This window comes from Kogia breviceps, chromosome 2 (assembly GCF_026419965.1).
Source record: "Kogia breviceps isolate mKogBre1 chromosome 2, mKogBre1 haplotype 1, whole genome shotgun sequence".
Classification (NCBI taxonomy): Eukaryota; Metazoa; Chordata; class Mammalia; order Artiodactyla; family Physeteridae; genus Kogia; species Kogia breviceps.
In genome coordinates, this window is record NC_081311.1 from 146,447,682 (window position 1) to 146,471,587 (window position 23,906).

At 40.5% G+C, this 23,906-nt stretch overlaps 1 protein-coding gene across 1 annotated transcript in view; it reads right to left on the reverse strand.

Annotated features, from left to right (window-relative positions):
• Positions 1-23,906, reverse strand: part of PDE11A (phosphodiesterase 11A) — a 429,207-nt gene that overhangs the window by 73,350 nt on the left and 331,951 nt on the right. The window contains exons 11-13 of the mRNA XM_059052757.2: positions 19,288-19,434; positions 18,919-19,026; positions 4,133-4,242 (exon numbers count right to left, since the gene is read on the reverse strand). Of these exons, the coding sequence (XP_058908740.1) occupies positions 4,133-4,242; positions 18,919-19,026; positions 19,288-19,434 (365 nt within the window). The remainder of the gene's footprint in view (positions 1-4,132; positions 4,243-18,918; positions 19,027-19,287; positions 19,435-23,906) is intronic.

The window sequence follows — 23,906 nt, forward strand, 5'->3', positions numbered from 1 at the left end:
GAGTAGAATAAAGTGGTTAAAGAATGGTTTTTGGAGTCAGATAGCCCAGGTCCACACACCACTCTGCCACATGCTGGATGTATGAATTTGGGGAAGTTACCTACTTTCCTGAGGCCCAGTTCCCTCTGTAAAATGGAGACAAAAATATCTACATACAAGGATGCTGATGAGCACTTGAGATAGTAAACAACAAATAAACTGTAGTTCTTCTTATTGTCTCAGGGACCATTCATTGAAAAGAAGAGAAATGAATTAGAACCAGCTTCACTAAAAAACAAAAATAAAACAAAACAAAAACCCATTGACTAAATGATGCCAGGAGCTCTGAGTAAGGCCCACTGTCACAAGTATGGCTGGGTCTCTTGGAAACAGGAGTAGAGATATGGAAAACCAGCGATCAAGTCTGCTTTTTCTCTGTCTTTCTCTAGGATAGTATAATCTCTGCTTCTCTCTGAACGTTGGCTTTCTTCTTCTCTCCTCCCTGCAGATTTGCTTTCTTGTTTCTTTTATCCACTTGGGACGTGGTCATCACAGCTTTCCCCAAATGGCAGCCTCAGCTTCCAAGTCTATGTGCAGCTTAGACCTCAACAGCTAACTGAGTCAATATCATGGTAATCCAAGTCCAAATTCCTGGGAGATAACATGTGATTAGCTGGGTTTGGATTAGATGTGTACTCTTGGTCCAAAGAGCTGAGAGGTCAACTAGCAAGGAGGGCTGGCTCTCTCAGTGTGACACAGAGGCTGTCTCCAGGCCGGGGGCTGTTGTTATCTGGGTACATATATTGTGCACTTGACTCTTAAAAGAACCCACAAGGTGCTCACTCTTGTTTTATAGATACAGTTCTTTGTGCATAAGTGGCAGAATGGTAGGCGGCTGGAGGAAGGCTGCTCGAGGAAGACACAGTGACAGTGATGCCATTGGCCTCAGAGAGAGGCATCCTAAAACAATGAGAGCAATGAAATGCAGGCACAGGGGCTCAAACCTAAAATATCGTCAGACCCTATAATCAAAGTGTGCACAGTTTACCATTCAGTAGGCCCCAGGGACACTATTGTTTTTAGTACAACATCAAACCGATGTGTGTAAAAACTGTGTTTTATAATAATCTTATGAAAGGTTGTACTTGTTGAAGAAATCAGGAAACTTGGTTGAAAAGCAATATTAAAATAGTTAAAACGTCATCCATTCAGGCATTTGTCATTCATTCATTCACTCAGCAAACATTCCTTGTGGGTTCATCATGCTCCTGGTACTTGTACACATCACGGGGACTCAAGAAGAGGGGAGACACACCGGTAAATCAGCAACTAACATGGTGTGAGATGCACACTTTTGAAAAAGCATAGCCAGGGCATGATGTGGGCACAGAATATTGACAAGGGGCAGGGGAACTGCCGACTGGGAGCAGAGAGAAGGGAACTAGCCGGACCCCATAGAGCACTTTAAGTAGCCCCTTGTGTCTGGAACCTGGATGTGTGAGTGGGGGTGGGATGACAAGGAGTGATTGCTGGGCCAGAGGAATGGGCAGGAGCCTGATTGAAAAGGGCCTTAAGGGCTAAACTAAGGAATCTGAACATTATCCTGAAAGTTACAAGAGGCCAGTGAACGGTCTTTTAAGCAGGGGAGTGATCTGATCAGCTCTGTGAATTATAAAGAGCATTCTGTAGCGCCAAGGGGGAAAGACTGGAGGAGAAGGGTTAGGCTATTGGTTGTAGCAATCCAGGAAGGATGCAAAAGAAGCAATGGTTACTTTAAGAATACAGAGATGTCGACTTTGGGGGGCGCTAAGGAGGGAATCTGGGTGACTTGCAGATTTCTGGTGGTGCCATTCACTGGGATAGAGAATAAGAGAAAAAGGGAGAGACTGGGATTGGGGTGACTGTGGGACTTCAAACAGGAGGTGCTCCTCAAGCAGCTGGAATAAGTGTGTGGAGATAAGCAGAGAATTATGGTCCAAAGGTGTGGGCTTGGGGCTGAGCAGCAGGTGGGTGGAGGTCCAGCGAGAAGGATAAAGCGTGGAGGAGAAGAGCAGGAGAGAACACGTCCAGCGAAGCCTGGGGCAGGAGGAGAGAGGCCTTGAAGCAAACTGAGGAGAAAGACTAGAAAGGTGTTCCTCTCCCAGACAAAGGAAGAGAGAGAGCTCTAGGAAGGAGGAGGAGCTCTAGTTGCAAAATGTGTCTCATGGCAAGAAGGGTCAAGAAAGAAGGACAGTAAGAGTGTCCAGCAGCTTTGGGACAAGGGGTTGTTCATTGGTGGCACTACTGAGGGCCACTCCCTTGGTGGGAAGAACTGGAAGCCATGTGGGAGGGAAGTGAAGACAAGGAACAGACAACTTTCCAAGAAGACTGGCTGGAAAGGAAAGAAGAGAAATAGAGCAGAAGCTCGAGGGAGAAGCGGGATGGAGGTGGGGTTTTTCAAGATGGGGGACAACTGTTCATATTGTTAGGATGCTGAGAGCCAGTAGATGGGGGAAGGAAGATACAGGGTAGAGAAAGGAAGATTGATGGAGCAAGGTCCCGGAGGAGGGAGGGAGAAGGCATCCAAGGCCGAGGTGGAAGGATTAGCCTCACGTATGAGGAAGGACAGCCCTTTCACTGAGATAGGAGGGAAGGAGGAAAGGATGGGGCCAGACAGATAAGTTTGTTCGTGGCAGGGGAGGAAATTGAGGGAGTTCTCGATTGATGGCCTCAATTTTCTCAGTGAAGGAGGAAGCAAGGTGATCTGCTGAGTGGCGCGGGGGAGGGGGGTAGAATAGGAGGTGGTTCAGGAAGAGAGAACATTTGGTATCTATAACTGCTGACAACAGTGGGGGACGGAACTGGCTAGGGACCCAGAAAGACTGGTGGGGAGTACTGAGCACCTAGCCGAGTTGGGAGAATATATATTGGGTATGCCCTAAACTCACAACTGTGACACTTTCTCCCAAAGCCTTTAAAAGTCTAGACAGAAGAGCTAGAAATTAAATTGCTAGATTGAGCCAGGGCTGAGTTTTTGCAGAGTGACTGTCACAGAAAGGTAAGAGGGTCAAGAAATTATAGGACATGGAGAAGAGCAGTTTGAAGTGATGGGCTACTGCATTCAAGGCAGATAGAGGGACACAAAAATCAATATTCATCTGCGAGATCAGGAGCAAATAGAAGGGCCCAGGACCCCAAGGCTTCAGTAGGTAGGTGTTTTGGGGAACAAAACAAGTGACGAGCTGAAAGGTACCTGTTGACACACAGTGGGCTGCTGGGGTTTCAGATTATAGAGGCAGACCTGCTCCACAGGCTTGGAAATTGGTCATCTGACAGCTGATCTTACCTCTTTGTTGAAGCCTACCTCAGTCCCTCCATCCTCAAACGTTTTTCTCTAGCCTCTGAAGTCTCATATCACTTTGTTTGCAGACAGGTAGTAAAAAGTACATTAAACTGTAACCTCAATATGAGAGCCAGGAGACCTGGGTTTTGGTCTTATCTCCAGCACCCGTAAGTTCTGTGGCCTTGGCCACATTGTGAGCCACCAAGCAATGGCTATCTGGACCAGTCCTACTTGCTTAGGGACAGATTATTTTGTCCATGAGCATTACATGCCTCACATCACCTGTATTGGTGGAATTCCTTTGTTTGTTTCCCACCGTTCTGTAGGATGAGGCCTGGCAGGACCAGGGACCCTCTGCCTTCTGTGTCACTCTATTTCACTGCAGTTTCTACATACCCAACATCAAAAGAACCTCGAAGAAATTCTATTGAGGAAGGAAGAGATCTTTTGCTTCATAAAATTTCCACTTTTATTTTAATAGTCTCAAAACCAGCTTGCAAGAGTGGCAAATCCAAGAAACTTATAATGCCATGAAGGCAGACATTCTGGGAGAAAAAAAAAAAATAGACCCTTTAAAATCTGAGCTTTGTTATCTGACTGAGGTTAGCAGAGACAGACCAAATCAACAAGCATGACATGAAGGGCAAATTTGCAATTAAAAGAAGAATAAGGAATTATAAAGATGGATGAGCCCTGTTGACACACGCACCCAAGCCTGCGTGGCCTTGGCCTGGGATGCCAGAAATTAATGCTTTACTCTTTAACACTCGTCACCTTTGGCTCTGAACAAAAAGGCAAATGCATTAAAATAACAACAATTAGAACACTTACTTAGCTTGGAAGGCATTGTTGGTTCCCCTGTGGTCGAGGTCATGACACAGGCATCCCACAATCACCGCTAAAATTTCCACCTCCGTCAGAATCTCTTGAAACCCGGCAGTCTGGGAAGATGGGAAAACAGCAACAGTCACTGCTCAGGGCAGGCAGGATGGATAAGGCTCATCTGCTGAGCAGCCATCAGCTCTGTTTTCATACCCACGTCATTCAAGGGAATGATTAACTGCCACCCCTTCGACCAGTGAGTTGGGTGGTCAGTTGCACAGCCCAGGGTCCCCAAGGTGATGAATTAGCTTCACTGGCTGGCACACCAGGACAGAGTTCAGACTATTTTGTTCCCTCTTTGGAGAAGAGGCTGTGCTGTCCAGATACAGTGACAGTTTGGCAAAGGCCCAGAGCAAAATGTGTTTTGTGATTTGACATTTCAAAATGATGAGCGTCTAGGGGTAGCGGGGAGAAGGTGCTGTGAATTTAGCACTGAATGCTATATCCACCAGATGCCATTCAAATGAAAGCAGGCAAAAGAAAACCCCCTTTAAAACATATATATATATATATATATATATATATATATATATATATATATATTAAAAGAAGCAACTTAGGAGTACTCAAACTGTTACATGATGATATTTTAGCAGTTATCTTGTAAAAATCTTAATTCATATTAGCTTGGAGGACAGATTAAATTTATACGGATAGCAAGGCTGTGAGTGTCTTGAAAACTAGAATTTGGCAGGGGATTAGGCAACCCAGAATGAGGTTCAGGTGGAGTATCCATTACATGGAATTCTTTTTCTATTACTCTCTGGTAGCTTGCTCATGAAATGCACAGGTGTGGTGTAATATCTTTGGGGAGCAGTGTGATGTAATTATATAATCAGGAGCCAAAATGGTTCTCTGGTTCCTGCTGTCCTTTCATTAGTTTAGAAGAGAAAGTGAACTTATGGAAAAGCGAGTCTATGTATTTTCTTGATCTAAGGACTTTATGTCTCCCCCTTTTACTTTGTAAGTCTCCCATTGCATTACTTATTAAAATCTTTATCAGAGGGCAGGAGGAAGGGAAAGGTAGAGTTCAAATTGCTTCCCTTTGCACGCGTGTTTTTTCTCCACATCTAACATCACTAGCTAGTATCCTAAGACACTTCTCTTAGAGCAATGAACACTTTGTTTTTTAGTTAATTATGTTTCTATTGCAGAAATAACTGAATAATAAAGTTTCTGTGTTGACGATTTTATTTTAAAAGATTGAGTTGGGTCCACTGATACACTTAGAAATATGTATAATTTCATTTGCATAGCAAATGGGAATGTTAATAAATTATCTGGGGAGGATAAAGTAGCCCATATTAAAGCTGTGTGTGCCCTTCATTTTAAAATTTGGAGCTGGCTGTTGGCTTTAAGTTAACTTTATTCTATTTAAGACATTACCTGTAATAGTTTTTAAAAATTCAAGTTGTAGTAAGAGACTTAGAATCGAAAACAATGGTCCCTCATCCTTCCCCTATCCTGATTCCCAAAGGCAACCACCTTCAGTTTTCTTTTTTATCTAATTTGGTAGGTACTTTCCTCCATATTTCTGTATAGTAGACACATATTATTAGCACTTGGTTATTCATCCTTCCTGTGTGCCTAGGTCCTAAGAGAATTACAACCGTTTAACTTACTTAGCTCTCATAACAGACCTGTGATGTAGGAATTTTATTATCCACCAGTTCAGATGAGGTAACTGAGGCACAAAGAAACTTATGTGCCCTGGGTCTCAGACAGTGCCTACCTGATTGTCACTCTAAATATTATTTGCTCCGGAGCCAGTTAGGTATCCAAGTATTGTTTCCTTTGTTATGTAAATGTTTTCATTTCCTGGAGTTAAGATTTCTTTGAACATCTAAGTCGACTCACATCGTGGACAACTCTCCAGTCACACCTTTTATTAGATCCCTTCCTGTCCCAGGGATTCCCTGCTTTGGCCTGCTGCTGTTCTTTGGTCTGGATTCTCTGTCTGCTGTCAGCCTCCCCCTCCTGGGGTTGGTCTCTTATCTCCTGCATCCCACATCTCTCTCTTCCCTTGTTTTTCTCTCTCAGTTTGCAGGAACACATCTGCCAGTGGCTTCATGAGAAAGGGTGTTAATATTTCTTTAACACTGAGGAAGTTGATTTTTTTGAGGCTTTGCATGACTGAAATGCCTTTAATCTATTCTTCTACTCAACTGTTGGCTTGCCTAACAATTCTGGGTTGCAACATTTTCACTCAGAATTTCGAAGGACTGCTCTATTGTTTCCTAACTTCCAAAGTTGCTGTTGAGAAGTATAAATCATTCTTATTCCTAATCCTTTGAATGGTACTTGGTTTTCTCTCTTTTAGAATCCTCTCTCTATGCCTGGGGTTTGCCAGTTTCACAAAAATCTGCTTTGGTTTGGGACTTTTTTCCCCATCATTGCTTGATAAACCCTTTCAATCTGAAGGCTCATTGTCTTCAGTATAACGTTCTTGTAATCTTTTTTTTTTCCTTAATAGTTTCTACTTCACTATTTTTTCTGTCCTATTTGAATGGCGCTCCAATTTGTTGGACATTGGACTTTTTGTATTGATTTCCTTATTTTCTTTTTCTTTTTTTTTTTTAAACAACTTTATTGGAGTATAATTGCTTTACAATGGTGTGTTAGTTTCTGCTTTATAACAAAGTGAATCAGCTATATATATATATATATATATATATATATATACATATATCCCCATATCTCCTCCCTCTTGCGTCTCCCTCCCACCCTCCCTATCCCACCCCTCTAGGTGGTCACAAAGCACTGAGCTGATCTCCCTGTGCTATGAGGCTGCTTCCCACTAGCTATCTGTTTTACATTTGGTAGTGTATATATGTCCATGCCACTATCTCACTTCATCCTAGCTTACCCTTCCCCATCCCTGTGTCCTCAAGTCCATTCTCTATGTCTGTGTCTTTATTCCTGTCCTGCCCCTAGGTTCTTTAGAACCATTTTAAAAAATTTTAGATTCCATATGTATGTGTTAGCATACGGTATTTGTTTTTCTCTTTCTGAATTACTTCACTCTGTATGACAGTCTCTAGGTCCATCCACCTCACTACAAATAACTCAATTTCGTTTCCTTTTATGGCTGAGTAATATTCCATTGTATATATGTGCCACATCTTCTTTATCCATTCATCTGTCAATGGACACTTAGGTTGCTTCCATGTCCTGGCTATTGTAAATAGAGCTGCAATGAACATTGTGGTACAATTTCCTTATTTTCTTGTCTCTTCTTTCCCATTGCCCATATTGACTTTTCTCCCCTTACTTTCCTGGAGTAATAATATTTTAAATTTATAAGCATTTTCCTGTATGCTGCTCCTTTTCTAATAGCATGCTGTTCTTCTCTCCTGGATACACTACGGTCTCTTCTTTTGAAGATATTAATTATAATTCCTTTGAAATTCTCTTCTGTTCCCTGAATTGTCTGTTTCCTCTGAACTCCTTGTCTCTGTATTTGGTGGTTTCCTCAAATGCCTGATATCCTTGGTAGTTTACTTACTCACGGAAGAGTAAAGCACTGCTACGCTCGCCACACACGCGCACTTGGGGATGGTGTCTGTAGATGGCTAACCTCATCCCAGGGTGAGCACATGGCCAGGTGGCCCTGCTGCAGGTCCCCATGTGTCAGTATCTAAACTCACTTCCTCTGGACTTTCCAATCTTGTGTTTGGTAATGGCATGAACACAGGTGTTGGCATTCTGAGAAAAGAGTATGTAGCTTCTCACCTTTGAGGATGTAGACTTTCACTTCATTCTCTTACTTTCAAAGTGCACCTCACGCTAACTTTTCTTTTACTGGTGTCCCCAAGTCTGGGGTTCAGTTTCTCCGGCAAATACACTGGCTTCCTGAATAGATGGGGGAAGAGTAGTTCTCTGACTACATGGACAGGGAATGGAGACTTGGGGACTCAGTGTTTTCATTATCCCCTCCCTCCCACTCGCCCCATGTTTGTGGTATCTGATGCCTCTGGTTCTTGTGCTTTGATAGCTCCTGGGGGGGGCATTGTTTCTCAGGTGTACCCCTTCCTCCACCCTCTCACCCTGAAGGCACTTGGGTTGGACCTTCATTTTATTTGTTAATCTACGAACCATCCTCCCTCCATGAAAAGTGGAATTTGTGTTAATTTCTTGTTCTCCTTGTTGTTTGGGGATAATTTTTGAAAGGATGAGAGGATATAAATGTCTTTCTCTGTCATTTCTGTCACCTTGAAAAGGTAAGTCAGTTTCATTGGGTTTGGGTCTTGCTACTACTAAGTGAATCCTAAAAGTCCCTCAAGTATGAAATAATTATGCATGATACTCTGGAAATCAGTGTTGTAAACACAATGAAAATGCACTGAAATTTAGAGAGATTGTTGCCTATGAAAATGCTACTGTTTAGAACTAGCTGATGAATTAGAACAGTAAGAATAGAGGTGGGATAATGTCAAAATAAGGTAATTCAGCTAGAAATTTAATTGGAAGATAAAATCGAATGCCATCTAATAGACTCACGTTCAGAATCCCGAATCATTGTTACACCATCGGTTATCACGCATTGTATGATATGATGGACTATGTTTTGTTTTAAGGTTCTATGCAGCCCCTCCTGCCACCCCCACTACCCCTGTCCCTTCTTGGAAACCCAGCATCTAGCTCTTAAACTATTTGTATCATGGATAGTTTTGAGAGTTTAATAAAAGCCACGGACCTTCTCCCCTGAAATTACTCTATGATTTTATGGTGTTCAAAGAACATGGAGCCAACCCCTCGATCCTCAGAATAAAGAATCCCTGAAGTACAGCACACACACCGTCACACGAAACATATTTACCTCTCTTGACTGTGGTGTCTGAGTTACTGAAGCAGCACCTATCTCTTGACTGTGACTTAAAGCTGCCTGATAAGTGGTTTCTGAGAATCGTCAGGCCTGAAAAGTATCCGCCTGCCACTGAGTGTCCATTTGCCCCTCCCCACCTTCATCCATCTTCTTTCTCGTCCTATCCATTCTGACCTATACTTTACACACACTGAGGAGAAAAAGTCAGCTGCCGCTGAAGACAATATACTTTCAATAGAGAACAGAGTGGCAGAGTAGGAAGTATATTTTAACGTGTTTCTCCTTATGCTTAATTCTATTTTACTTTTATTTTCAAATAAAATGATATATTTGCTGCTCCCGATCCAATAATTACGGGTTTTACTGACCACTACTTGATTCTATCCTCTCACCTGTATTCCCCCACGGTCCATATCAGAAATATATAGGTATATGGTAAAGCAGTGAACACCATATACCTAAGTAAAGAAATAGCCACGGCATATAGAGCTAGTTCCCATGTCACCCTCTCCAGAAAATCCTGTGACTACCCTCTGAGCAGGTCTCCTGTGACAGTCCTTCACTGGGTTAAATGTATACTGGGATAACCTTATTCCCAGACAGTAGAACATATAATCACTGGAACGCCAAAGGACCCAAACAATAAGATTGATTCGAAGGGTTTCTTAAACTACCCAGTAGTTTCCTACCACTTAGTCAACATAAAATTTAAACCAGTGAGGATGTGCATCAAAGTATTACCAGTAGTGGGATCATGGATGACTTAAAATTGTTTCCTTTGTGCCCAAAATTGCCATAAAGAACGTTTATTCATTAGAATACATATACATTATGTGTGTGTATGTAAATTCTTTTTTTTTTTTTTTTTTTTTTTTTTTTTTGCGGTATGCGGGCCTCTCACTGTCGTGGCCTCTCCCGCCGCGGAGCACAGGATCCGGACGCACAGGCTCAGCGGCCATGGCCCACGGGCCCAGCCGCTCCGCGGCACGTGGGATCCTCCCGGACCAGGGCACGAACCCGCGTCCCCTGCATCGGCAGGCGGACTCTCAACCACTGCGCCACCAGGGAAGCCCTGTAAATTCTTTTTTGTTTCAGAAATAAGCCCGTGTTTCATCAACATGTCCTAGCTTGGAATAAAACAGTGACATCCTGAAAAGTGTCCATTCATTCATTTATTCATTGAGCAAATGTTGATTCAGCATTTACTCCATTGTAGGCTGGAACGGAGAGCTAAGGAAGACAGGTGCATCTGGCCCTTGTTGCGCATATAGTCTGGTCATGCCTTGTGCCAACCAGAACAGTGCCACGGAGTACCCTTTTCTAGTGAGAAACTCTCCCAACATCAGTTGCAATTTGTCGCAGAAAGTGATGGTGAGAGTGGCTAGCTCCTGCTTTGTTTCTGGAGACGGTGCATCATGGTCTGCACGCCCCTTGTCATGTATGCAGCTACGGTGCGGGAATCTGAGAAAGTGATGCCAGATATTCTGCCTTCACGTTTCTTTTTGGACTTGGCTGTCAGAAGTACTGAATGACGAGGAATTTCCTGGATAATCCTGTTGATTCTGAGATCTGGCAGATGGTGGACTAAGAGGGAGGGAATCCACTGATGTACTGGAAATTCCTAACAGTCCCAGAAATTCCAAACCGAAGAAGGTCCTTGGCTCCAAATGCTCCTCCATGGATGCTGGCAGCGGGCACTACAGTGGAGGCTTCCACGGATTGGCTGAGGTTAAGAGAGAGCATGATGGGCTTTTGTAGAGCCTTTCTTCTTCCCTTCATCTTTCTCTTCCCTTGGATTAGACGAGCAAAGAAGACTGCTCAGACCATTCCAAGAGGTTTGGAAGAACATAGTTTCTCAAGGAAGTGCCTTCTCTAGAAGAATCTGCACACCATATCCCTAATCGTGTCATCATGTCTCAACTGATCTAAACGTGATTTCATACCTTAGAAGTGATGTGAGCTTGGGGCCGAAAGGTAGCATTTAGAGAAGCAGCATTTAATTCCTGGTGTTTCTTAATTTCTGGTATGCAGTGTTGCAGGGGCCCTGTCTGGGGCCTTTGTTTGGTATATTATTAAAATCAAATTTACTGTAGCCAAAGAATGCTCGTTGAGGGTTTCATTGTAAATGCCACATACGAAGTGTGTTGGTCTTCTAAAGAAAGTCCCAAACTACAATGCTGATGGCTGGTCCAGCTGTGCTAGGCCATCCTTCACATGAGATGTCTATCAGTGAAACTTAAATCTCCTAACAAGGACGGAAAGTTCTGTGAGAAGGTTGCCTTAATCACCATCCCAATTTAGCCCATATCCCAGTTGAGTGGATCAGAGTGGATCAGAGAGGTAAGAGAATTAAGCCCGCAAGTTTGGGCTTCACAGGCATTTACAGCAAGTCCAGCGTGCTTTATTTTGGGATCTATTTTTTGCTTCAAGATGGAATGGCCACCTCTCAACAAGTAAATCCTGGGGGCAGGCTGATGGATACCGACCTATTCAATTTGCTCCAAAGCAGTGATTTTAGTCAGAGGACTTTCTCAAGCTTTAATATAGAAGTAGATTTCATTTGCTTACCAAGAGTGCTACGAACAAATTTATGCTTAATGCCATATCCTATCTTCCTTTTTAAAAAAGATCCTGTCTTTGCCAACCAGAGATAGTGGGTGATGAAAACACAAGGGGGAGAAGGACAGATATTCACACAAGCGCAATCTTCCATTGCGGGAAAAAACCCTACTGGACAAAACCATAGCGTCTAGATTTAACGGTCATACTCCCTTGGTGTTTACAGAAATGTTTGTCTGCCAATATTTGGGTCTGCTAGGCTGAAAATGAGGCACTTCAGTCCCATTTTCTGGTCCAGACACCAGAACCTTACCAGCTGTTAGAGGACCACCAACCACCAGCACCATGTTTACATGTCTCCTTCACAAAAGCATGCGATAACAACACAAACCAGTTGTAGTCTGATTTCCACGGGAGTTGGATAGTTTTGATCAAATTTGCTTCTCTTTCTTCTCAAGATATTAGTCAGTTATTGATTTGGTATTAATTAAATACTGATTTAAGTCCAAAATAATTCTTTCCTTATCAAGCTCAGAGTTGGGAAGACCTTACAGTCTACACTTACTTATTTCTTTTACAACCAGAAGCTCCTGAAGGCACTTATTATCAAATTGTAAAACCTAAGTCATGTTTTGGACACAACTTGTCTCTGAATCTCAAATGATATTGCAAATGCTTGTAAGTCTCAGAATGGCGAGGCAGCAAAACTGGTATAAGTATGTATTTGAGTAGATGATGCATGAATTTTAAAAAATGAATTGATTGTAATCAATTTTATTTAGTTATTTTTTAACCACCTCCTTGACTTAATTTTTAACCTACTTGTTACCCTAATTTAATAAAATCATCTATTTTGTAAAGTTAAAAGCATATGAAAAATAGAATTCTGTATTGAGCGCCCATGTACTCATTACCTAACTTCAGGAGGAAGCCATGTTCTGTTATCTTGTTTCAGCTACCTCTTCACATGCACGGTTTTGTTTGTTTGCTAGAATATTTCAAGGCAAACCTCTGGCATCTGTCAATACTCTTTATTTCATTTTCAAGAGGTCTTGATGTGGTCGAATAAAAATCGGTCAATATATCTCTGCTCTCATATTTCGATAAAATGTGTGAAAACAAATACAAACAGTAAAAGGAAAATTTCAGAGTAACTATCTTAAGACTTTAAAAATTGAGGTTTTTACTTCAATTTAGACAATACAAAAAACAAAGCTACATGTATGTAGCATGCATACTGTATTTCAAAAAGAGACAAAAGAAAAACCATATTAGATTCTTAAGGACTCAGTTTGTAATACTAAGAATATATGCGCTTTATGATTTTTTGGATAAAGATAGCATGTTTTTTCATGTTTAGAAATATGGTTTATATTTTATGATAAATTGTGAGTGAATTGAATATAATATAACATGCGGTGTGTGAGCACAGAAAATGAAGCAGATCACCTGGTGCACATTAATTGTGCAGACAGTCCTCTCCAAGTGCCACATAAAAGCTAGGTTGATGAATTTTAAGAATATGAGGCCTCTTCAAAACGTACCCCAATTTTTATTAGGCATCATTGAGCTAAAATGAAACGTGAGACTAGTGAAAAAAAACTTTTAAAAGTTCCCAGTTTGACACCCTTAGGTGCCAAGTTTCAGCCTCAAGAAGGTGCCACTACTAAGTCATAAACCATGAAAAATGACTGGGGCTCTACTCCTGGGTCTCCCTGACCTGGAGGATTTGGCTGGCATCATAAAATACAGAGTGACAGATTAAGCAGTTTACCAACACCATAAAAATCTCAGGAATAAATTCACTGTAATCAAAAATCCTATATTGTAACTAGGCAGCCCCAGCCCTGAAACCACATACATTTCCTGACAAGCCTGTGTCTATGGACAAGAGCTTATACTCTCCCCGAAACACCAGCACGATTATGTTCATACACTTTTACAATTTATGCGTCCTAAGAAAAATACTCAGCTCTGGCTGATGGTGCAGGAGAATTTATTTTCACTAGAAAGGGAATGACCCATAACTCATGAATGGCAGCGCTTAAAGTGAGTTATGGAGGGTACTCTCCTGTGTGAGGAAATGGATTGCATTACCCTTCTGCCCAATTGTTTGTTTGATTATTAGCACACCAGGTTCTTAAGTATGTGCGGCTTTGCCTTTTTCCTTTTGTAAAATAAGTGTGGATAAAGGGAATGTCACCTAGAAGCATGGGGTGCCTCACTGGAGCTCTGAGAGGTGGCCAGAGAGAATAAAAATAGAACCCTTCTTAAATGATTAAAAGCCAGAGTCTTAAATGTAATTTAAACACAGTATTCAAATTGATTAGCTCCATAGTGCTCAGTGCTGATATTCTCCAAAAGCATTAAAAATCACTCCTTTCCTAAATTAAAAATTTGCCTTCTTTGAAGTTACATTGGAATTCAAGATATACCTACATGATGATTAAAGAATTGGTATTTCTAACATACAGATTTTATTGTATTATTCTGATAATGGTGCTATTTATTTTAAAGTAAATATAACTAGTTACTACTTATTGTGATAAGGAAATATGATGTAAAGTGATGTTTGATGATAATAAATACGATTATTGTTTGTTACTTTGTTACTGTGAGTTACAGAACAAAACCGTAGATCTCTTTGTACCTTCCAACGTTAGAATCTACAAAGAAACTAGATTTCCGTCAAGATTAGGATTCTGGTTATTGAGCAAAAATATTTTATTTGAAAATTCAACTGGCTCTGTCCTTCTCTGGGTTGGAAGGGGAGGAAGAATTACAACTGTGCTTCTAAGATCTCCTTCCAGAAGGAATTTTCTACCTCAAAAATCAAGGACTTCCCTGCAAACGGTAGACAGAGGATAGCACATTATCCTCAAGCTAGTGAACAGGACGGATTTTTCTTCCTAAACGTCCCTTCTGCTCTCTTGTTTGAATTATCAATAAAACAACTTGGCTTATCTCTGAAAATAACCTTGTTGACAACCCAAATATGGACTTAAACGCGCTACCTCCACATTTAAGATTTAAGAAGCCCCCAGTAAATGTCAGGAGGTGTCAATGTGTTTGCTGCGATACTTGGTTATTATTAGTGTTTAACTGCAATTCCCAACCAGCACCAGGCCGCCAGCACCACCATAAATTTTAATGTGATCATGTGCTCATCTCTTTTCATATCCAGTGAATTCTACAAGATCATAATATTCTGTATGAACCCTAGCTGAACCTTAGTGTGATAGGAAGAAAGAACAAGATTTCTAGCAATGATAGTTGTTCATCATTTTATAATTTTTTGAAAGACTGGACACTGAGCAGCATGGGTCCCTGAATAACATTACCCTAAACTGAATCCACTCATTCAGTGAATCTTTATTGAGCCCTACAGGATACTGGGCACGGCCCAAAGTGCTAATGAGTACATTTATGGGATAGTGAAGAATACTGACTCTTAAGGAAACCTGTTTTTCCCCGTGGAAAATCTGTCGGAGCTCATGCATCATTTATAAAACCGAAAAACGCCTCTGCAACCTTGGCATCACCACATGCCTTTTTATTTGACAGAATACAAACAAAAGCATGGTCGGTTCCTGTATCTGGTCTACATTGTGCATGTAAGAAATGTGCTTATCGTCTTTCATTATGCATGTGCTTGCTGGAATATTTATTCTACAAGCTTCTATAAATAAAGAGAATTTGTATAATTATTCTTGATCTATCTCCAGGTTTTTATTCCCTGTTTTAACCACAAATAGTAACTGGCACTGCAGACTGCATTTATCCGAGGAATTAAAAATATTTGGTAAATTTTAACTACCTAAATATCTCTTTAGAAGCAAAGAATAAGATTGAAGCTTTCATTTTAATATTTGGAATTTCAGGCCAGAGGCTTGTAATAATTTAATAAGTCATTAACAGGATTCCCAGTGAACTAAATTTCCACCGTTTATACATCAAATTGCCTATCCTACAATGCAGTTTGTTCTTTTTCTTTTTAATTTCTAAAGGAACAAAACCTCTTTGTTACCTAGACTTGAGGTGGAATACTTTTGCAAAACATGATTCTGAATTCATTCATTCATTCATTCATTCATTCATGAATAACTTTATATTTTATGTCTGAAATTATTTTAGGGTTAAAGGTTGGGAAGCCGGTTCTTATATGTATAATTTGCTTGCTCTGTTGTACATCGTGTCATAGTTTGCTCATCAATGACACACAAATGTGCATCTTCCCATTCCCAGAGACAATGGGCTTGGAAAAATACACACCCACAGATGTTAGACACATGGAGAGTGCCATACTATTCACACTAATAGCTCTGCGGGCAAGGAGGCAGCCCTAATACAGGTCCGTTTTGATAGGAGGGGCTCTTTTCGGACACACTGGCTTTGTTGGTGTCTCTTTGAAGAAAAGAGTGTGGCATGTGTGTCTCAGTATTTCTTGTCTTAGAAGAAAAGAAGCATTTTCAGGGAATGTTGGTGAGGTTTCCGACCCCCACCCCCTTCTTTCCAGGCAACTGGCTGGGAAACTTTGCCTTGGAGTGCCATCTAGAGGAAAATTTCGTGCACATGCGCCATGCTTTCTTGGCTTTGTGACTCAGGCTGAATGAATGAATCCAGGGGTTAATGTACGATGATTTTTTTACTTTCATTTTTTGGTTCTAACTCAACACATGCAAATGGAATATGAGATAACTAGAATGGAAATAAATTCACTGATGAGAACAAAACAGTGAAAGACCCTAACCGTCTTCAGGAGTACCTGAAGCATTAGTGCCCACTCATGGAGAAAAGTAGGTTATCATTTTGCCTGCTTTGCCTACTGAGGTCATATTCCAGAAGTTAGAATTGATGAGGGAATTAAGTTCACTTTTTCTTCCCTGATCAAGTAATATCTGTTATTTCTATAATTATTTTCTTAGTGAAAAAATTCTGATTAACCAGGCTGCCCATGGTCAAGTTGGAGAGGAGACTGCTTGTGTTAGGGACAAACAAAAGTTGCCATTTTCAACCTACTGTAACCCTTAGTCAAGTTCAGCAACATTTAATGAGCAGAAAATAATATCTTTTCCAGATGTGGCTATTTTATTCAATGTGAGGGAGAAAATAATAACATTCACCAATGTATTTTTCCCAAAGTCATGTTTTTATTTTGCAACCTCTACCCACCCTACCCCCCAGCCCCACTCCTGACCAGGAGAACTTTAAGAGTGAATTCTTCTCTTTTTGAGCTAGTATTAATACAAAAACAAAACCCAGACTTTCTCAAACAGTGATACACTTCAAGGTTGCTGAGTGGACTTGCAAAAACAACTATACCCTTGAAATATTTTGGCAGTAAGAGTACCTCCACTGTGGTTGACATAGTTTGAGAGTTCTGCTGTCTTCAACTTTTCCAAAAGGATCAAGACTGTCCATATTGTGGAAACATTTACCGAAGAAAAATGGGTATGGATTCCATTTTCTCCTAAGTGTCCACCTGACCCCGAAGCTCTTGCCAGCTTCCCCGATCCCAACTATTTTAAGGCTTGTCGTAAAATCTATTTCTGCTTTTGACATCTCTAATCCTTTGTTGAACAAGGTTCCCGCTTACTTATTTTGGGAATTCACCACAAATCCATATGTTTTCCAAAATAACAGGTTAATAATTTCTTTATTAAATGTCCTCTGTGAGCCATGTACATAAACTCTACACACAGAAAGTTATTCCTTGTTTACTGAGATCTGATATGGAAAAGCAAGACGAAAGGGTTTTTGTTTTTGTTTTTTTCATGTAATTTTGGCACTTCAGCAATTAAGGCTCACAGCTCAAAGCATCTTCCTTCCTCACTTGGCTGCTTACATGGTGTACGTTACAGCGAGACGGGGCAGTCCAGTTTTTCCAGGTTATTCTCCTTGCTCCTTAAGCAGTTGAGGACCCAAAAAACAAGTCCTTGAGTATAACAATGAAGACATTTTGGTCTCATCTTCTTATGCTACACGTGCATTTGAGTTCAAGTCAATAAAATGCAAATTTGTTGAAAACCTACGAAGTACGTGATTGAGTATAGGGTGTTGGCGATGCTCTCAACAGATAGATAAATTAAGATTATTGCAAGAACAACAAATTATCTCTTTAGGCTCAAGCTGCTTACTTTATAGGAGAATGAGAGATCTTTAACTTAAAATACACAGCAGAAAGAAAGATGTGTTGTACTAGACACAGTGCAGAGAAGTAAGTAATTACTGATGATTGCTGATGATTACTGAAATTATTGATGATTAATGGAAAGCAAAGACTTCATGGGAAAACTGGCATTAGATCAATGCCTTTTAAAGAATGAGTAAAATTTTAGTAGGCAGAGAAGGGGGCAGAACATTTCATGAGGAAGGAATGGAAGTCTTACTTCATGTGGACCAAAGGAAAATGTCATTTGGAGTTCCTTCTTTTGGGTTTAAATTTTAATCTGGGTGCAAAGATGTAAGGTATTTGGATTTATGTTATGAGAATCCAAAACAGGTCTTCTCTTTTTTGTGTGTGTGGTAAATATGTTTACACACACACATATGGGCACATATGTATGTATATATCACCAGGAGGCCAAAGAAACCAATATATTTAAGCCAGAAACCATTTTACTTGATGATAGCTTAATAGTGTAAAGTGCAAATAAAACCAAAACAAGCCTTATTTTTTGCCAGCAAATGGAGGTAATAGAAGATTTTGTTTCAGTCTTTGCCACAAACATTTCCTTTTAGATTAAATTCCAAGGCTTACGTCTGGCCAGCTGTCCTGGCTGTCTCCATTAAAACAGACTGGCCACCTTAACTGAGTTACAGCACCTGGAGCAAAGGTTTGAAGCCTAGTGTACCCCTAAACCCTGAGAGCATTCACTCCTACTCCTTCCTTCCTGGGCCTCCCTGGACCTTCTCTCAGATAAGCATCTCTCAGGATTCCTGTGTCCCTGGGGTTAATGTTCACACACCCCTTCTTTGGCTTTCTACCAGCCTAGAAAATCTTATCAAGTGGATCTCTTTGTTTGGTCATTCATCCCCATATCCTCTGCAAAAAGATTGCTTTGAAAATCCAAGCATTCCTTTTGTTAAAAAAAACAGTTTCTCAAGATAAAACATTAAAAAGAGACTAAAGCAATCATTCCAAGACTACACCTGTGTCAAGGTGTCAGTGATCTTACAGCCTTAAAGCTCAGAGATCATTGTGAAATATATACTCCCATCACCAGGGTAGGTAACTTCCAACATAAAATAAGTCACAGGGCAATTTGTCAGAGAAATGGGAACGTGAAGGGGAAGGCTGTAGGTTCTCACAAATGACAGATGACCTTCCATCGTCACTGAGCACACTTACAGTTAACATTGCAAACATCAGCTGGCACACGTTGAAGGCATGTCTCCAGTTGTGGTATAGAACCATCCGATAATTTTTCCTTACAGTCAGAAGCCACCTACACAGTGTCTGAAATGGGAAGGGAAAGGTTATGTCAAGAGGTTGTATGAATCTCCGGTGGACCATTACCAAAATGATGTCTTCTGTCTGAGTAATCCTCAACCATCGAAGTCCTTCCAAAAACATCTCACAGGATTCTCACGGTAATCCCACCAGGTGTGCAGGGAAAGTATTAACTTCCCCAATTTGTATTCAGGAAACCTGATGCTCAAGTGGCTACCATGTTGTTCCAGGTGCACTCCTGGGATCGCCTATGACAGAACATCATACCTCATAGTCGATTTTAAATTTCTGTACCATCCCCAGCTCCATGAACATCCGAAGAGCAGCCGTGATCATGGCGTCAACGTCAAGAGAAAAGTCATCAAAATGTATGTCGTTGATGGCAAGTTCTGACACCAAAGGGATGTTGGCTGCCTACAAAAGCAGAAGACATAAGTCAAGCCAAGTTCACCAGCTTTCCCAGACCCTTCATCTTGCTCTCCTCTCCTGCTTATCAGACGTGCCACATAAATCAGACCTGACCTGCACTTACACTCTGATACAGCTAAAGTCTGAGCTGGAAATGTCTTTTGTTTCTGAACTGCTAATGCCCCAAGCAAATGAAAGGGGTAGGGGAGAGGGAGGCTAATCTGAAGAAAAAATATACACACTGGATCTAGTCTGCAGAATTTAGAATACAAAGCAGTCTAGTTTACTGAAACTGCAGTCATACAGTATATTCTGATGCATATTACAGAGGACTAAACACAAGAAACATCTGGGCAGCCAGCAGCTGTGAATTTTAATTGCCACTATTCAGGAGAAGGACATGGGAATACACCACTTTGCCTTGTTTCTTGCATCCTTATATCCTGTAGCTGTGTATTTGCTCTTTGTTACACACATGTTCTGTATATTCAGAAAGATGGAAAGGATCAGACAGCACATTCCTAGTGCAAAATGTGTTTCTTAATAGGATAGAGATGTTTGGAGCATATGTTTCATTGAAGGAATAAATTTGCAATATAGTTTAGTGTCATTCTATAAAAACATCACAATGTAGTTATAATGCTGGTCGTACATATTCAGTGTTTTCAAAACACTCATGTTAAGCAGCTGTCAGTCAGTTGCCCTACACAAACTTAAAGGTCATAAAAAGTCTTTGGGGGGCTTCCCTGGTGGCGCAGTGGTTGAGAGTCTGCCTGCCGATGCAGGGGACATGGGTTTGTGCCCCCGTCCGGGAAGATCCCGCATGACGCGGAGCGGCTGGGCCCGTGGGCCATGGCTGAGCCTGTGCGTCCGGAGTCTGTGCTCCTCAACGGGAGAGGCCACAGCAGTGAGAGGCCCGCGTACCACAAAAAAAAAAAAAAAAAAAGTCTTTGGGAATTATTTTTGCTGGTTTCATTGGGCCACTCTTGGTAAGGGAATCATTTCTATGCTTCAGATTATCAGGGACTATTCTGTATTCATATTCCTAGTCTATTCACTGGGTATAAACTACCCAAGGAGTAATTTATGCCCTGGGACCACTTTGGCCGAGCAATGAAATCCAACTCTGCTCACTCTAAGCATCCCAGAAACCACCGAATCAATCCTTTCTCAGCCCCATGCTCCTCCATAGGAGCCCACACCTCTAGGCTAAAATCCAAACACTGGTTATTCACCACAACATGGAAGAACAATGAACAAATACATACATTATGGGACAATTTGCCTGCTATTCTGCTGATTGTTTATTTTTGTTAAAAATTAATCAGCTTATTTTTCAGTGAATCATTTTACTATATTAACATATTTGTAGAATCTAGCTCCTTGGAATGAAAAAGGTAAGGCTTGTGAAATTCAAACACGGTGGTGGTGGTAATAGTCTTTGTGTGTAGGTGTCCTTATTTGGAGTTCTGACCTCATGCTAATCACTTTAACACCTTGCTTTTTGCTTTAAAAATAACTAAAAATCAGGGACTTCCCTGGTGGTCCAGTGGCTAAGACTCCACGCTCCCAATGCAGGGGGCCCAGGTTCGATCCCTGGTCAGGGTACTAGATCCTGCGTGCCACAACTAAGACCCGGCGCAACCAAATAAATAAAGAATATTAAAAAAAAATTCAAAATCAAAGTTATACATGTGCATAGTTTTAAGAGTAAGTTAGATCTGCAAGGTTAGTTACACACGTGTGCACATGCAAACACACACACACACACACACACACACACACACACACACACACACACACTAGCAGAACTCTTCCAGTACCAAAATTTTCCCTTACCTAGAGGCAACCACGTTCAAATCATCTAGATACACTTTTTTGGGTATTTAGCAAAGTAAGGTGCTTGTGATTTTATTTTAAAATTATTTTCTGATTTAAGCACTATCTACTAACTTCCCCACATTGAAGATGAAGCTGTCTTGCACTGTATCTGTCAACCTCTGCTACCTCATACACTATCCTTTCTCACTCCCCAGTATAATAACATAATAACTTTGTTTAGAGAAATATTCAGGGTTTATACTATAATGACTCTGTAAAAGATATTCATAGCTAAGTCATGCAATTTAGTATGATTACTTTTCCTTTCCTCGACAGCATTTTGTATTCTCATAGTTAATAACTGTCTTCCTTAATGTGCGCTTAGTTTTCTCCATCCTTATCACTAATTCAACTTCGAAACTCTCCACCAATTATCTAAATCTCATCTGAAAATATTCAAATACTTTGGGTATTCCATCAGTTTTATGAAGAAATCTCTATTGGAACTTTCTGAACTGCAATCTAGACTGGCAGTCTTCTCAGCCTGGTATATAGCTTTCATCCTAGATGTTTCTTCACAATAATTTTGGGGGTGTCTTCATCTCTCTTTTATTTCTGTATCCCACATCTTTCTCTTTTCTGGCTCTCTCCTTATTTTGGTGAGACATGTCTTCCAATAGCTTCCCAAGAAAAGGTGCGTGTGCTGGGTAAATTTATGAGAGCTTGCATGTCTGAAATGTCTTCATATTATTGTCACATTTGATTGATAGTTTGTCTAGATATCAATTTCTAGATTAGAAATCATGCCATTAGAATTTTTAAGGCATTCTCTAGTAGCTTTAGATGTTACTTTTGACAAGTCAGAACCTATTGTGAATCCACTACCTTTGAAAATGACTCCTCCTCCCTCTCTGTTTTTGTAGGATCTTCTTTTTGCTTCCAGAAATATCATGAAAATGTGCCTAGGTGTGAGTTTATTTTTAATCATAATCCTAGGTACCTGGTGTGCCCTTTAATCTGGAAAATCATGTCCTTTAATTCTAGGAAAAATTGAAAAATGCACCCTTTGATGATTTCTTTCCTTCTTTCCTTTTATGGAATTCCCTTTATTTGACCTTTGGACTGTTTTTTTCTTTTCTCTGTTTCCTCCTATATTTCATTTCTTTTCTTTTTTCTCTGCTTTCTACGAAATATTCTCTCTCCTTATTCTTGATATTTTAATATCACAGTTTTCATTTCTAAGAGCTCTTCTTTTTTGTCTGGGTTTTAAAAAATTTTTTAATAGCACCTTAATTTTGTTTCATGGATTCAATGTCTTCTCTTACCATTGTGAGGATGTTAATAATTCTATTTAACATTTTCTTCTCCCTTCAGAGTTTACTTCACTCCCTTCGTTTTGTTTTAGTCTCTCTCTTTTTTATTGTGGTTAGAAAACACATAGCATAAATTTATACTCTTAATTTTTAAGTATTGTTAACTATATTTACATTGTTGTTCAACAGATGTCTAGAACATTTTCACCTTGTGTGAATGAAACCCTGTACCCAATGAACAACAACTTCCCATTTCCCCCTTCCTCCTGGCAACCACCATTCTCATTTCTGTCTCTATGAATTTTACTTCTTCAGATACCTTATATAAGTGGAATCATGCAGTACTTGTCCTTTTGTGATTGGTTTATTGCGCTTAGCATAATGTCTTCAGGGTTCATCCATGTTGTACCATATGACATTATTTCCTTCTTTTTAAAGGCTGAATATTGTTCCATTATATGTATTCACCACAATGGTAAATACATTCTTAATCCACTCGTTGATGGTTTAGCCTCTTTCTCAATCAGCTTATCCTTCCTTAATCATTTTAATATATTTGACTGCTTTAGAGGTATTAGAAGTTTTCCCTAACTGTGTGGTGATCTTTGGTTTTCAGCCCCCATTTAAAAATGGGCCTCTGAAAGCTTCTATTGGAGCTTCTGGGGGCTTCCCTGAAGAGGTATCTGACTGAGGTATCTGACTTTCCTTGGGGAAGCTACTGAATGTATCTTTGGGCCTTTGCTCTTTAGCTACTCATATTCCTCGGAGAAGAATCTTCTGGGTGTTACAGGGGTGGGGATTGGAGGAGTTCAGCATTGGTATATCACTTCATTCAATCCCCTTGTTTCCAGCCTGTATTCCTATCCTCAAGCTCTGCACTGCTGTCCCCCTATCCCAAAGAGCTGCTATTATACCCACTTCAGAGGATAAGCCTCCAGTCTTTATGGAGTGGACGTGTGGGATGAAGGATCTGGAGATCTAACTGCTTCTTAGATTCTCCATTTTCTTGTTTACAGCCCTACTTTCATCCCTATTTCCAAAGGTACTTAATTAGCCAATTCCTGAGCTATTTGGGGGAGAGGGGTCTGTGGCATAAATCTGTTTACCTCTCAGCTTTTCCCACTTAGCTTATTTTGGCTTTCTTGGGTTTGCTGAATTAATATTCATCCATCTGTTTTCTAGCTTTCAAAACTTTGTCATGGTTAAATCCCTGCCCAATTTCTTTATCTTTGAGAATTTATGCCTTTAAAAAAGTCCCTTTATTGTTGTTTTAGTGGGGCTTAAGGAAGGAATAAAAGAAAATGAGTGTGTTTACTCTACCATCTTTATCTAGAAATCATTGAA